Source organism: Tupaia chinensis, unplaced genomic scaffold (assembly GCF_000334495.1).
Source record: "Tupaia chinensis unplaced genomic scaffold, TupChi_1.0 Scaffold138390_1, whole genome shotgun sequence".
NCBI classification, from domain to species: Eukaryota; Metazoa; Chordata; class Mammalia; order Scandentia; family Tupaiidae; genus Tupaia; species Tupaia belangeri.
Window position 1 is genome coordinate 1,818,437 of NW_006198287.1, and position 16,014 is coordinate 1,834,450.

At 39.4% G+C, this 16,014-nt stretch overlaps 1 protein-coding gene across 1 annotated transcript in view; it reads left to right on the top strand.

Moving 5' to 3' along the window:
- Nucleotides 1-71: 71 nt before the first annotated feature.
- The window catches only part of MTMR9 (myotubularin related protein 9), a 46,330-nt gene continuing 30,387 nt past the window's right edge, over nucleotides 72-16,014 (top strand). The window contains exons 1-3 of the mRNA XM_006161222.3: nucleotides 72-391; nucleotides 7,263-7,371; nucleotides 11,104-11,229. Coding sequence (XP_006161284.1) covers nucleotides 210-391; nucleotides 7,263-7,371; nucleotides 11,104-11,229 — 417 coding nt within the window. The 5' untranslated portion in view covers nucleotides 72-209. The remainder of the gene's footprint in view (nucleotides 392-7,262; nucleotides 7,372-11,103; nucleotides 11,230-16,014) is intronic.

Here is a 16,014-nt window from a genome sequence, read left to right on the forward strand (position 1 = left end):
CCGCCCCGGCCCGGGCTCTACCCGCTGCTAGGGACGGGCCGCGGGCCTCGCCGCGCCCACCGCAGCCTGGGGCGGGTCCCTGTCTCCCCGCCCCGGACCCGCCCCTCCGGCCAGCGCAGCCCGGGGTCATTCTCCTCCTCAGCCCAGCAGCCGTGTAATCTCGCGCCTCCGGGACACAGCAGTCCCCTGGCTCCGGCCGCTGGGGGAGCATGGAGTTCGCAGAGCTGATTAAGACCCCGCGGGTGGACAATGTCGTGCTGCACCGGCCTTTCTATCCGGCCGTCGAGGGGACCCTGTGTCTGACAGGCCACCACCTGATCCTGTCCTCCCGGCAGGACAACACGGAGGAGCTGTGGCTCCTTCATTCAAACATCGACGCCATCGACAAGCGGTGAGTGTCCATCCCAACCCCTATTGCGCTGGGGACGGGGGTCCTTGGGTGGCCGCCTGAGGGACACGCTTCCCGGTGTTTCCCTTACGTCTCGTCGCCTAGCTAGCCAGCAGGATGAGCCCTCTCTGGCCTAGATTTAGGATTTGAGTTGTGGAGAGCAGAAAGCCATCCGGATGGGGTACCTGGTTTCTATTAGATCTGGATGGACTTCTCGGGGTTATCATACGGTTGTCATCATCCTCATCATCGTTTTTGGTACATTAACAACATGTGGGTGGAATTTTGGCATATTCTTTCAAATTTCATCTCCTTGCCCCATCACATTTCTTCAATCGGTTTTTGTCAATCACAGTTCACAAAATGATGATTGGATATGGTTTAGGTAAGAGTCTTACCTATTTTGAGAAAACTCAAAAGAACTCTGTAGTAATGAGTGGCGTTGTTCCATGAAACCTTCCCCAACATGTCGTTTATTATATTTCTTCTTCTGGGTCATCGATGTAATACTTTCCACTGAGGGAGTTAGCATGTCTTCTAGTCATTTTTACTCAGTTCTGCTTTTGGAAAGAACAGGATTAGCTTTTAAGGAAATGTATAAACTAATGAACCTTTTTTCCCCCCTCCACTCTAGACTCTCTTTCCAAGACTTGCTTTTAATAATTATTTACTTGTTTATTTATTTTTATTTTTAAATTTGACCAGACAGGGACAGAGAGAAAGAGAAAGCAAGTTGCCAGGTCAGGTACTCGAACCGTGGTCAGCCATGTGGGAGTTCAGTGCTCTTAACCACCACACCACCTACTAACCCCCCAAGGCTTTCTTAAAGTCAAACTTCACATCTATCTGTAGTAAAAATGACCAGCTCCCCAATGGCCCTATGTATTCTACCTAGTAGAAGGTGAAGTTATTATCCACTTACACTAAAGTATTAAAGAGTGACAACAACTTTTTCTATTGCCTCAGGAAAATTTGGATATTAAGAAAATTGCTAGGGAGACCAGCAGATGGTGTAATGGTTACATTGCTGGACTCCCATGTAGTCAACCGTGGTTCAAGTCCGGAACCCGGTGGCTTAAAACTCATGCCAGGTGCATGTACATGCGGGCCCAAAATCCTGTGAGGAGAATGGAGGAGAAGAGATTGTGGCATGGCCATCCCCCCTGGGGGTGGTTGTGATTTCTCACTTTCTGTCTCTCTGTCTCTCTCTTTCTGGCCAGCGCACGCGCCCTATAGCAAAAAACCTCTAAGAAAAAAAAGGAAAGCAGTAGGCCCTTACTAGGCTCCGTAGCCCATGAACCATTTTCTGTGTAAAAATGTTCAGTGGTCTGTAATTGCTTGTATAATAAAGTCTAAATCTCTTAGCCTGTCATTTATGAGATTCCACGTCCTGGATCTAACCTAACATTCCTCACCTGATAGCTTGCCATTTCTTTTCACGAACCCTTCTTGTATATCCTTTTATGAACCCTTTTTTTACAAGCCAATCCTCACTATTTATTGGGGCTCATATATATCCTACATGCTCTTATCTCAGTATTTTACTGACTTATTCCTTCTACTGGAATTCTTTGTTCCTCCCAAGGTTGTTAAATACTAATCAATTGCCTTTATGTTTCAGACGTTTGGTGAGGCATTAAGGACACCAAGTTGAGTAAAGATAGTTCTTGTCTTTCAAGAGTTCATAGGCTTTTACCTAACTGTTACCCATCTATTGAATACAGCTTAACCAGTTCAGTTGTCACCTCCTTCACAGGTTCTTTTGTTAATCGCACAACTCAAAATCATTCTCCTTAACTTGAAATTCTACAGCCCTTTATTATATCTTTTTTAAGTGTGTATTTAATTTTGCATTGTTTAATTAAGATTATTTTCTTCATTCATAATAGATTGAGTTCAAGAGACAGAGAGAAAGAGAAGCACCCTTCATAGAATCTGGTCTTGCTGCAGTCCTATTCCTCTAGCTGTCAGATTCTGGGCACTCTCTGTTGTGTGCTTTTCAGGCCAAGCTGGATGGGAATTTGGGTGGCTGTTACCATGTGGGATCCAACTTACCTTGAACAACACTTTACTACTGCAGTTTATTTATTTACTTCTTCCATGAGAGAGAGAGACAGAGAGAGAAAACCAGAGACAACACCTCCAACAGGATTGCAATGCCTCCCACTCCCTTTCTCCGCCAGTCCCTGATCATGGGTACGCTCATGCCTGGAGTATTCAGGAAGCTCTTTGAATGCAAACCTGAAACCTATGTGGATCAGCTGTGTGGAGTGTTGCATTTTCTGCTCTAATACTGTCCAGGTTCAACTTTGCTTTTTGATAGTGACCGATGTATTAGGGAGGCCAAGAATCACATCTGGTTCATTTTTATCTCCTTCAAAATACCTGTGGGGCAAGCCCAATGCTGAATCCCACATGGCTGACTACAGTTCAGATTCAGCTCTGGCATCTTGAGAAATGCACTGAGTGCATGTACATGACCCACATCCTGATAGGATGGAGAAATTCAGGGATTGAGGTGGTACTGTGACCACGCTCCATTGGGGAGTGCTTTTTCCCTTTCCCTCTCTGGCTCTCTGTCTCTGGTAAGCACACAATCCTTTTGGCAATTAAAACAAACAGACATAAAACCTCCTAACTGTGCTTTGGGTGTATAGAAAATGAAAGAAAGATTGATGACTGAGTGATTCTGAGTGCTGGCAGAAAATTGGATTGTACAATAGAAGGGCAAGAGTGGGGGCCAGGAGGCGGCATGTTGGTTAAAGGCACTGGACTTCCACATAGCCAACTGTGGTTCAAGTCCTGGACCTGGTGGCTTGCTTTCTCACTTTCCCTCTCTCTCTGTGTGTCTGATCAAACTGGATAATACTAATAGTAAATAAAGTTAAATAAAATAATTCTTAAAAAAAAAAAAAAGGGCAAGAGTGGAAGCATCAGACCCATGAGGAGTTGAGTAGTACATATAGAAGATGACAGTGACTTAGAGCGGAAGCAGTAGTGTGGTCACAGTAGATTTGGGATGTATTTTGAAGGTTGAGCTGCCATGCCTTGCTGATGAGTAGTAAATGGGTGACAGAAAGTCATTAAGGATGATGCCATTCTTTAGTTCTAACTCTTATTAGGTAGATATTCTTGAACAAGCTACTTAACCTCTTGCTGAACTTCAGTTCTGTCACTAAGAGGAAGATAACACCTCCCCCCAGTAGCGACTTTATATTTGAATTATGTTTCACAAGTATGTAGAACACTTCCATGTGGGACCAGCAGTTGGCATAATGGCTATGTCACTGGACTCCCATATAGTTGACCATGGTTCAAGTCTCGGACCCAGTGGCTCAGACTCATGCCGGGTGCATATGTGTGCTTGCCCAAGATCCTGAGAGGAGAATAGAAGAGAAGGGATTGCGGCGTGGCCATCCCTCCTTGGGGGGGGGGGGTTGGGGGATTTCTCCCTTTCTGTCTCTCTGTCTCTCTGGTGAGCGCACGTGCCCTATAGCAAAAACCTCTCCCCAAAATTAATTAATTAATTAATTAAAAACACTTCTATGCATCATTTTATTTGATCTTTTCAGCACATAAGGTTGTACATCAATTTTACAGTTTTATGCCTTTTTCTTTATGGACCGCAGATGAAGAAAGTGGAGTTAATACTACTTAAGTGATGACTCATCATGCCATAATTGATTGATTAAAAGGTTTCTTCTGCTTTTTATTTTATTCTTCTTTGTTCTTAACTTTCATTTTTCCATTTCCTACCTCATCCATAGTCCCTGTAGGCAACTATATAGCACTATTGTGTGTGTGCACACATGCATGTGTGTGTTTAGTTTATCTGGAAGAGACTATGCTGTAGATCTTGTTCTATTTTTTAACAGTTTAACTCAGTACTCTTTTTCACAATCACTTTATATTGCTATGTATACGTCCATTTCACTGTTTCTAACTGCAGCAGAATTCCAAAGTGTCTAAGATGTTTTGGTTATCAAACCTTTCAGATAAACTCCACTCCCTGCTTTCAAAAACAACTCTAATAAACACTAATTTTTGTTCCATTATAGTGCTGTGTAAGAGTTTCTCTGAGATTATGCCTAAGATGGGATAGATTGCTTCCCAAAATGACTATTCCATTTTGCCCTCTCACTGTGGTGCATGAAAGAGTCCCTGTATGGGAACCAGCAGTTAGCGTAATGGCTATGTCGCTGGACTCTCACGTAGTCGACCACGGTTCACGTTCCGGACCTGGTGGCTTAAAACTCACGCCGGTCGCGAGTGCGTGCATGCCCAAGATCCCGAGAGGATAATGGAGGAGAAGGGATTGCGGCGTGACCATCCTCCCTGGGGGGTGATTTCTCGCTTTCTGTCTCTCTGTGTCTCTCTGTCTGTCTGGCGAGCGCACGTGCCCTATAGCAAAAACCTCAAAAAAAAAAAAAAAAAGAAAGAAAGAAAGAAAGAAAGAGTCCCTGTACACCCACATTCTTGCCATCATTTGGTATTCTCATCTTTCTGATTTAATTTTTGCCAGTCTGAAGATTATGAAATAGTATCTCTTTGTTTTAATACATGCCTTATTAATTAAGTGTAAGTATCTTTTCATATACTTGTTAACAACGCAGTTTTTAATTTTTATTTTCCTTTCTGTGAATTGCCTGCTGACTTCTGTGACTCACTTTTTAACACGGGGGTTGTTGTTTTTCTGGACAGCATTAGTTGATTTGGATTAGTTCCTGGTATACTCTGTGTGTACTAAGTCTTCACGTAGGCATTGCAAATGTCTTCTAGTCTGTCACCCATCTAGTAATTTTTCTTCAGTATCCTTGCCTAAAGAAAAGTCCTTAATTCTAATGCAGACTTTGTCAATTTTTTACTTTATGGTTTGTGGCTTAAATCTTACTTAAGAACTCTTTCTCTGTCCCAAAGAAACTGGTATTTTTTTGACAGGTGATTCTCTTGCCCTAGTCTTCCAATTAGCGAAAATTATAGGCACATTCCATACAAAGTGTGTTTAGGTTGGCATGGGAACTGAACCCATACCTCTCATGTGGCTCCTACTCTTCCAGTCAGCGATGCTACTGTATACCAATGCACTAGGCAAGTCTTCTGGGATTTTCTGTAATATGATTTGTCCCATGTGGATAATATTTGCCTGTCAAAATGAACAGTGCAGCGATGCAGGACATGGGAATGCTTACAGTTGAAGTGGAACTTTGGGAAGAGTAGCTGTAGACATTGTGTTTCTAAGTTGGGTAAAATATAAATAAAATAATCAGCTTTTGATCAATCTAAGGATTCCTAGTTTAGGGAATACTCAGAAATTTTAATGGGAAAGAATTGGGCGTAGTCGGTGGTAAGGCAAAAGTAAAAGCAGAGCTGTTAACAAGTCTAGAAAAAACAAGCCAACAACAATAAAAAAGAATACAAATATCCCAAATAAGGTAAAATTAAATTTGTTAATACAAATTTAAGTAGTTAAGTAAGTAGTTACAAAACTACTTACTGATATGTTTATAATTAGATATAACATTTACTCTGCCATTATCCTTGATTTAGTGTGTGTGTTAATTTTTTTTTTTTTTTTTTTTTTTTACTTTTGTCTATGTTTATTGTATGCTGACTTTATTCTCCTGCCATAAGTTGTTTCTTCTGGGGTCTTTTTCTTCTGTGCAACTTCCCGTTTAGGAACAATTTGCTCCTTTTCAGTGAGGATCATCTCGATGTGGTAGGAGCTCACGTATGGGCTAATCTGCCCATGAGCACTGTAGGTACAATGGCGCATCTTGGGTGCCTTGTTCTCCTGAATATGCTCAATGATCAGAGAATCTACATCTAACCCCTTAAGTTCAGCATTACATTCTGCATTTGTAAACATGTATAGCAAAAATTCAGCACTCTTTTTGGGTGACTGAGTTTGTATCTAGGTTTGGCCTGGGCACATCTACCAACTCCATCATTGTAATGATGGAATGGCACACACTGCTTTGGTAGAGTGACATCCTTCAGATACTTGGTGGCTTTTCAGATACGCATACCCTCGATGGCCTTAGCAGTTTCACGGGTATTCTTAAAGTGAATATGAAGATTTGAACCTTTTGATTTATATGACTTCACTATTCACTTCAGTCTCTGAGTCAAGAGAAGAGTGAACCATTTTCAATGATCACTTCAGGCCACTTACAAGAAGAGCAAGTTAATAGTTTTTAAATATTAGTAAAATGATACTTTTATTTTACTTATTAATTTCTTTAAGGCTTTTGCCATAGGGTGCATGTGCTCAACAGAGAGACAGAGACAGGGAGAGGGAGAAATCCCCCTCCCAGGGGGTTGGCCACACTGCAATCTGTTGTCCTCCTGGGATTTTGGACATGCACACACTTGTGTCCGGCATGATTTTCAAGCTGCCAAGTCTGAAATTTGAACTATGGTTGGCCATGTGGAAGTGTAGCACCTTAACCACGATGCTACCTGCTGACCCTGATACTTTTATTTTAAATAAAATAAAATTCTGCATACTTAGAATTAAGTAAAATCTGAAGCGAACTATTTTCCTATGCTTCAGAAATCTCTCTATAGAAACACTTAACACATTAATTGCAGATCTGTTTTTTCTATTCCTTACAATAAGGCCCCCCAATGTCCATTGAATGAATAGACCTAATGTGAATTAATCTTACATATTTGAAAAAAATTTAAATCCATATATTTTACATATTTTATGGCTCCTATATTAATAATGCAGGCTTGACTCTTCCTCTATTAGACTAATCAAAGAGAAGAAAGCTGAATAGAGTTAGTAATTACTGCTGTACTACTATAAACAATCATGTATTTTCAGTTAGGAATATGTGTGTTTCTAAGCCTGATTTTTACTTTCTTACAGGTTCGTGGGATCACTGGGTACCATCATCATAAAATGTAAAGATTTTCGAATTATTCAGCTGGATATACCTGGAATGGAGGAGTGTTTGAATATAGCCAGTTCCATTGAGGTAAGTATTTTGGGGGCAAAGTCTGGGAAAAAAAGATTTATATTCTGATCCAGTATAGCTCGTGTGTTTCTTCATTAGCTATTAAGTCATATCCTCTGAGTCAGGTGCTACAGGCTGATGGGAAAAAGCTTATCCTGATTCATTATTGCATGAGAGTAATGGGACTTTATTGACTTAACAGCAGCTCTTAGTGTTACTCATATCACGGATAACTGCACTTTCATGAATTGCTGAGAATTCCATGGAATTGTATTCCAATGGCTATTTTTTTTTCTTTTTTAAATTTTCAGAGTCTGTGAGATCAGCAGGTGGTGTGGTGGTTGGGGTGCTGGACTCCCACATGGCTGACCACAGTTTGAGACCCGGACCTGGTGACTTGCTCTCTCAATTTCCCTTTCTCTCTCTCTGATCAAATTGAAAAATAATAATGATGAATAAAATTAAATAAAATAATTGTTTAAAACTTTTTTCTGAGGCTATGTGTGCTTGCTAGAGAGAGAGAGAAAGAAAGAGAGGAAACACTGCCCAATGGGGTATGGTCATGCCACAGTCCTTTTTTCTCCATTCTTTCTTCCCGTCAGGATTTTGGACACACATGCACATGTACCCAGTGTGTTTCTCATTGGAACTGGATCTCATATGGCCAATCCTGGTTTGAATCCAAGCCCCAGTGGCGTGAAAAACATGCCAGATATTTTTGTATGCATGTGTGTCCAAAATCCTAATGGAGTGGAGAAATGGAGGAAAAAAGATTGCAGTGTGAACGTGCTCCATCAGAGAATTCTCTGTCTGTCTCTTTCTCTGGTGAGTGCATGTACCCTCTGATCCTTCCCCAAAAGAAGTACAAGTTGTTTTTTTTTTTCCCTGACACAAGTAATTATTACCAATGATTTTATAGCCTTTGTTTTCATTCAATTTGAATTTGCTTAATACAGATATGCTTGCTGTTTATTTATCTAAATAGTGTTGAATATTGGTTCAGATAACAGGAGTCCATACTCTCATTTTCTTCTCCACTCTTGCTAACTATCTTAGCATAGAGTAAAAATTTAAATAGCCTTATTTTAAATCATGCTGCTAAATTATATCAATTAACCTGATGTTTACGGTATTTTCTAGATAATTATAGAGAGACATTGATTTTTCTTTTTTTTTCTGCATAACTGACTCAGCTTTGTGTCTAGAATGCTATTGGCTTAGCTATTTTAAGAGGGCAGAAAGTCTTAAAAACCTGTTACTAAGATTCTGTTTGGCTTTTAAACAAAATAGTGGAATAGTGGAACGACTCTTGCAGGACTTAACTATTGGTACATAACAATTTTTCTTTCTGCCCTTGGTAAATTTTATATAAGCAAACAAGAAAATTTGACCTGTTTGCCTGACACATCTGTCATTTGGAAGTAACATGTAATGTTGATTTGGCCAAATTTGCTAACATGAGTGAGAAAGCATCGTAGCTTCTAGGCTGTAAAACTGAAATAATGTCCTGCTCTTTGCACAGAGGATCGCTGCTGTCCCGCTTCAGTTGAGCATGTTTTTGTTTTGTTTTGTTGTCAGTTACGAGGTTGCATTTTCACTGGCCGGTACACATTTTTTTTCTTCTTATCTCGCCGTGACTAGTGATCTCTCAGGTAGGAGGCTGGTGAGTCTTAGAGATGTTGCCTGAGATGACCAGCTGGAGGGGATGTATAGCCTATTATCCCCATGCTGATGGCATTCACTTAGCTTCCTTAACCTGACACTAATCAGTTGTTTAAGTAGTGAAATGTATTACCTAAAGCTCTTTAGAAACTGACTCACTGTATAGAAGCCCTTCGAGCTGAAAAGAAGCCATACTAGTTTAACCCCAGAAATGACTGCTCTGCTGAATGTTCTTAACATAGTGAATACATCCAGGAAAAAAGGCCGCAAGCCTTTTCTTGACATTCAGCCCCCCACCCCTACAACTAGACATAGTTTAGGAGTAATAAGTGAGTTTTTCACATTGCATGGTTCAACTGTTCTTTGTAACCAAGAGGCCATACCCAAGGATATTCTGCTGCCACAAATAGAATAAAGAGAATCCCACTGAAAATGGGAAGAATAATTGGCAAGTGTTCAGTTTTCTAAATTGTCATAGAATTGAGATGTTTTCCAGTTCTGTTATCATTACTTTGTTGGAAGGAAAAGACTTATCGAGTGACCTAAAATATAATCAAGACAAATTGGAATGTGTATGGTTATTGCCTGCCAGAGTGGTTGCTGACTTGCATTAAAAGAATGATTGTACTGACCAGTGGCAGGTCTGACTTTGGTCAGATACAGACCCTTGGCTGCTTTTGTTTGGTGTGATTGGCAGCCAAAGGCAGTGTGGAAGTGCGGGGAAAATATATGTTAATAGAAGTGGGTAGTGGATTATACAGACATGTTTTTCTATATTTTCTGTCTTGAAAGTTTTGGGGGAAAGGTTTCATGATTTACGGACAGTAGGAAAAGTAACTTTGAATGGGTTGTTTTTATTAAACTGCTGAACATATGTCCAATCTATTATCAAATAAATCATGATTATTGAATAAATCACAGCCCACTCTTTAGCGAGCCCGATCTTACTGGAACCTAGATGGAGATAACCTCATTCCGAGAGTTCTGGTGTACTTAGACATCATCCACTAATAGCATACTGTTGGGCTCCTCCAGTGAGTGTCTCCATAACTACTAACTTTGAATTTTGTTAATTGATTTGGTGCCTTTTTCTTCCAGCCATAGAAATGCTTTTTTCTGTAACTCCCTTGTCACAGGATGAATCTGCTAGTGATGGAGGATGTTCCTCCCACCCAGTCACTTTTTTCCTGGCTTGTCTATCATCCAGAATTCAAATGCTCCAGCTAAATATAGGTCATTTTGAGATGCTGGAATTATTACCTGCAACTTGAGAATGGGTCAGAATAGCATAAAGATGTGATGATACCTGATCAACTGGCATATCACTCTAGGAAGAGCTGAAATGAATATTGATGGAATGTCTACATTTAAGGAGCATATAATAGCTAAAATTATATCAGATTTTATTATGTGCCAGGCACTGCTCTAGGCCTGTTGTGTACGTTATCTCTCTTCATGCTCTCAACAACCCTCTGGGGTAGGTACTGTTATTTCTCCCATTTTAAAGTTGAGGAAATCGAGGCAGAGAGTTGTTAAATTACTTAACTATTACTGCACAACTAGGATTTAGAATTTGAGTGCAGCTGTTTGAGTCTCATTTGACTCTTGGCCCCTAAGCCATAGGAACCTTCTTTGTAGTTACTAACAGATGCTGATTTTAAATACTTTATGTATGCTTATATAGGTAATATTTGAATTTTGAGCTGAGACCCTGCCCTACTTCCTAACCAAAAACTGTATGTTCTCTGGTCTCTAAAATTGCTTTGACCTTTTTAATTAAGCTTTATTATATAGTGTCAAGAGGAATGGTTTCATTTTTCTCCTAGAATAGGTATGCACATACTTATGTTTGTTTATCTTTCATTTAGTCAACACTTACTGAGTATATGGTGTAGGTCCAATGTACTTACTGGAAGCACGAAAATTAGCTTCAATAGGACTATAATTGTATCTATTGGTAATACATTATAATAGAAATACATTGAGTGCCCATCACTATTAGGCCATATTTGCTGAATACCAATTTATCAATTGGAATGTGTTTCAAATTATCACATATTTCTTTCTTCTTTCTTTTCTTTTTGCCCTTAGGCCTTGTCTACCTTGGACTCGATTACCCTGATGTACCCCTTCTTTTATCGGCCCATGTTTGAAGTGATAGAAGACGGCTGGCATTCCTTCCTTCCTGAGCAAGAGTTTGAACTCTACTCTTCAGCTGTGAGTTAACTTTTGATAACTGTCGGTGATGAGAAATAACCCAATACATTATTTATCTTGTGAAAATGATCACTTCCTGAGACCAGTAGATGGGATAATGGTTATGTCACTGGACTCCCACATGGCCGACGGTGGTTCAGGTCCCTGATCTGGAGGCTTAAAACTCATGCTGGGAAGCGTGTGTGTGCAAGCCCAAAATCCTGAGAGGAGAATGGAAAAGGGATTGCAGTGTGGTTATCCCCCTTGAGGGGTGATTTCTTACTTTCTGTCTCTCTGTTTCTCTGTTTCTCTCTCTCTGCAGTGAGTGCATGCTCCCTATATAAAGATCTCTCTTAAGAAAAAGAAAAGAAAGAAAAAAAATGATCACTTCCTTTTGAAAAGTGATAAAGTTGACTTAAATATACCTAAAAGAAATATGTTTTAGCTGCTAGTCCTTCAGCCTCTGTCATTCAGAGATTCTTATAATCTGTTCTCAGTGCTGCAGCTTAAGTGATTTTTCTTCCAATGGGTTTATTCTAGTACATATATATTATTTTACCCCATGTTTATGTATTTCTTCTTTCGTGAGAGAGAGAGAGGAATAGAGAAAGACAGGCATCCTTAACAGGATCTCATGCTGTGATCTCCCTGCTAGCCTTCTAGTTAGCCAGTGTCATAGGCATGCATGAGCCTGGTGTTTACAAGTTGACCAGGGAACTGAATTCTGTTCTTCTGTATGACTTCTAGCAGTACAGAGCATTGTGGTACTGCTGGGCCATAAAGTACTTTTTTAAATTTCGAAAATGATATTGAAAACCATTAAGATCTACATAAAGGTAGTCCTGATATATTATGAGTTCACTGATGAATGATTTATAAGTGTCTTCTGGGGGCCAGCAGATGGCATAATAGTTACGTCTTTGGACTCCCATGTAGTCAACCGTGGTTCAAGTCTTGGACCCAACATCTTAAAACTCATGCTGGGCACATACGTGTGTATGCCCAAGATCGTGTTAAGGTGTGGGACTCCCACACGGCTAGTTGCAGTTCCAATCCTGGACCCGGTGGCTTGAAACTCATGCCAGGTGTGTGTGAGTGTGAGCCCAATATCCTGAGAGGAGAATGGAGGAGAACAGATTATGACATTGCCATCCCCCTGGGTGGTGGTTTCTTGTTTTCTGTCTCTTTGTCTCTCTCTCTCTCTCTCTCTCTCTCTAGTTAGTGCACATGCGCCATAGCAAACATTTCTCCTCTTGAAAAAGTATTTCCTGGGGCCAGCAGGTGGCATTGTGGTTAAGGTGCTGGATTCACACAGTTCAAATTCTGGACCTGGTGACATGCTTTCTCATTTTCTCTCTCTCTGTCTCTCTCTGGTGAGCACACAAGAGAGAAAATTGAAGAGAGTAAATTAATAATAATAATGATGATAATTTAAAAAATTAAAATAAATAATTTTTAAGAGAGATTTTTGCTATAGGGCATGTATGCCCACTGGAGAGACAGAGAGACAGAAAGTGAGAAATCACCATCCCCCGGGGGAAAGGCCACGCTGCAGTCCTTTCCCCTCTATTCTCTCCTTGGAATTTTGGGTATGCATGTATACATGCCTGGTTTGAGTTTAAAGCCTCCAGGTCTAGGACTCAAACCTCTGTTAGCCATGTGGAAGTCCAATAATGTAATCATTACATCATCTGATGGTCCCAATAAAAAATGTTTTTTAATAAAGTGAAATAACTTTATACGTAATAATTAGGATCTGAGTCATTCTAGAAGACCATGTGGAACCCACCATGTGCCTAAGAGTACCAGGGAACCTTCTTGTATATTGTATCTCTGGGTTAATTTTTTTGTTTTTATTATCTGAGTTGCCAAAACCGGGTTACTAGAACCAGATTTTCTTTCTTATTCTTGGCCATTTTACTTCCTTCTTTCATTATACCTCTGTAAGCGGGTACTAAGGGCATCAAGAAGATACATAGAATATAAAGAATAATCATCCGTAGCAAACAACTGAGAAAAGAAGAGGGATTTTTCTTTTTTATTTAGAGTAATTTGGCTACTACCTAAAAGCTACCATAGAGGAGCCTCAGTTATTTCTTAAATGGAAGAATGAGTGTAAGCTTGTGGTTAGGAAAGGAGCTCTCTGAATAATTTTCTTAATACCCAAAAATGTTTGTACATCACCTGTCCATGATTTATGGTAGACTTAAGTGCTTATTCCATTCCCTGTTGCTTACTAATTGAATACCTAAGTCTGGGTGATTTATAAAGAACAGAGGTTTATTTAGCTCGTGGATTAGAGGTCTGAGGTCAAGGGGCTGTATCTGGTGAGGGTATTCTCATTGGAGGGGACTCCCTGCAGAGTCCTGAGATCACATAGGGCATCACAGGGCAGAACAGAGCAAGTGCGCGTCTGTGTCCATGTCGCTGAGTCTTTTCTGTTCTCCTGCTCTCTTCTTATACATCTACTAAGATGTGATCACAGGGCCCTCCTGATGACCTTATCTAATCCTGATCACCTGAAAATTCCACTTTTTAAAAAAATTTTGTTTGGCGAAGTGTTTGCTGGAGGGAGGGCAGGTGAAAAGAGAGAGAAGGTGAGAAAGCACCCCGCTCCCCATGAAGGATGATCATGCCATAATCCTTTCTTTTCCATTTCTTCTCCTTTTGGAGTTTTGAGCATGCACACACACTAATGCTGCATGTTTATATGGTTTTTTAAATTAAGGAATTTAATATTAAATTTTATTCATCATCATTATTATTTTATTTTAATTTCTCGCTTTCTGTCTTTTTTTCAGTGAGCACACACATCCTATAGTGAAAATCTCTCTTCAAAACAAACAAACAAACAAAAAACAAAACACAAAGCACAGGGCATATGTGTATGCATATGAAAGAATGGAGGAGAAGGGATTGCAGTGTTGACATCTCTTCTGGGAGTTGATTTTTTACTTTCCCTCGCTCTGTCTCTCTCCAGCAAGTATATGTGCCCTATTTCAAAAACAAAAAACAGGTTGCAGCCCTTGTTTGGCTCATTAAGGTGGCAGTTTTTCTTAAACTAATCTATGGAATTCATGCAACTCCTATTAAAATTCCAGTAGGTAGTTTTGTAGAAATTGAGAAGGTGATCCTAAAATTTGTGTGGCAATAAAATACTGATAACCAATACAGCTTTGAAAAAAAATAGTAAAGGGTTTGTAATACATGATTTCAATGCTTACTATGAAGCTACAATAATTAAGAGAGTATGGTATTGGTATAAGATAGGCTTATAGGTCGATGAAACAAAATGGAGAGTCCAGAAGTAAACTTTCTCATTTATGTTCAATTGATTTTTTGATAAAGGATCTTGGCAAGAGAGTGGAAAGAATAGTTTTTTTCAACCAATGGCATCAGAACAATTAGATATCTATATGTAAAAAAAGATGACCTAGACCCTTACTTCACACCATCCACAAAAATAAAGTGTACCACAGATGTAAACATATGAGCTAAAACTATAAATTTTCTTAAAGCACAGGAGACCTTGGTTAAACAGATTTCTTGGATATCATATTGAAAGTAGATTAGCGATTTCCTATTGCTGGACATTTTGAAGTTGTTAATAATACAAGTGTATACAACTATCAGTATTCATAAAATTGTACACTTATAATGGATCCAGTTTATTTTTCATAAATTTTGTCTAGGTAAAGTTGATTGAAAAGAAAGACAAAGAAATTATTTAATGTAAAGTTTACGTAGCTGATTAGAAATAGCTAAACACAAATTAGTGATCTGAAATACAGGAAGGGTTTTCAAAATGTTCATGAAAATATGTGTTATGAAAAAAGATACATGGATTTCAAAACATTTTTGCCCCAAAATAAATTCATATTTTAATTCTTTTTCCATGAACATTTTAAAGTCCACTTGAAGGTCTGAATTACTCAAAATATAGAAGAAAAACAAAGATGGAAAAACACAGAGGTTAGTGACATACATGAATAATAAAAGAAGAGTCAGTATTCTTCTCACTGGAGTTTAAGAAGAAAATAATAGAGAAAGTGAAAGAAAGCAGTATTCAATAGATAATGGTTGAGAATTCTCCAGAATCAGCAAAAGTTATTGAACTCTAGGTTTAAAATGTCCCAGCAAATACCATGCAAGATAATCAAAAAGAAATTTTTCTTTAGACATACTGTGTCCTAGCTGCTGACCCTTTAAAGTAAAGCAAAGAGAATATCATGAAATTAGCCAGAAAGAAAAGACAAATTATCTGCATGGGAAAAAATTAGATTAGACATCTATTCAGCATAAGAGCTCTTATCGTGATTTGGAGAGAATTTATTTGACCTAATAAAGGGTGGCTGCCCAAATCAGAAACATATAAAAGCAAATATTTGATCATACTCATTAAATTCAAGAGTGAGGCAAGGATGGCTACTATTTTTTTTTTCCTGTAGGGCACCTACACTCACTGGAGAGAAAGAGAAGGTGAGAAAACACCCCCAGGGTGGATGGCCATGTCATAATCTCTACTCCTCCATTCTCCTTTCAGAATTTTGGGTGTATACACATACACGCCTGGTATGTCTTTCTCTCTACTCCTCCATTCTCCTTTCAGAATTTTGGGTGTATATACATACATGCCTGGTATGTCTTTCAAGTACTGGGTCTTGGACTTGAATCATGAAGTCGGCCATGCAGGATCCAGCTGCCTTAACCACCATGCCAGTGGCTGGCCAGGATGTCCACAGTTACTAGTCCTTATGTACTCAATAAGACAAGAAGGAAAAATACAAGGAATAAAGATCAAATTAA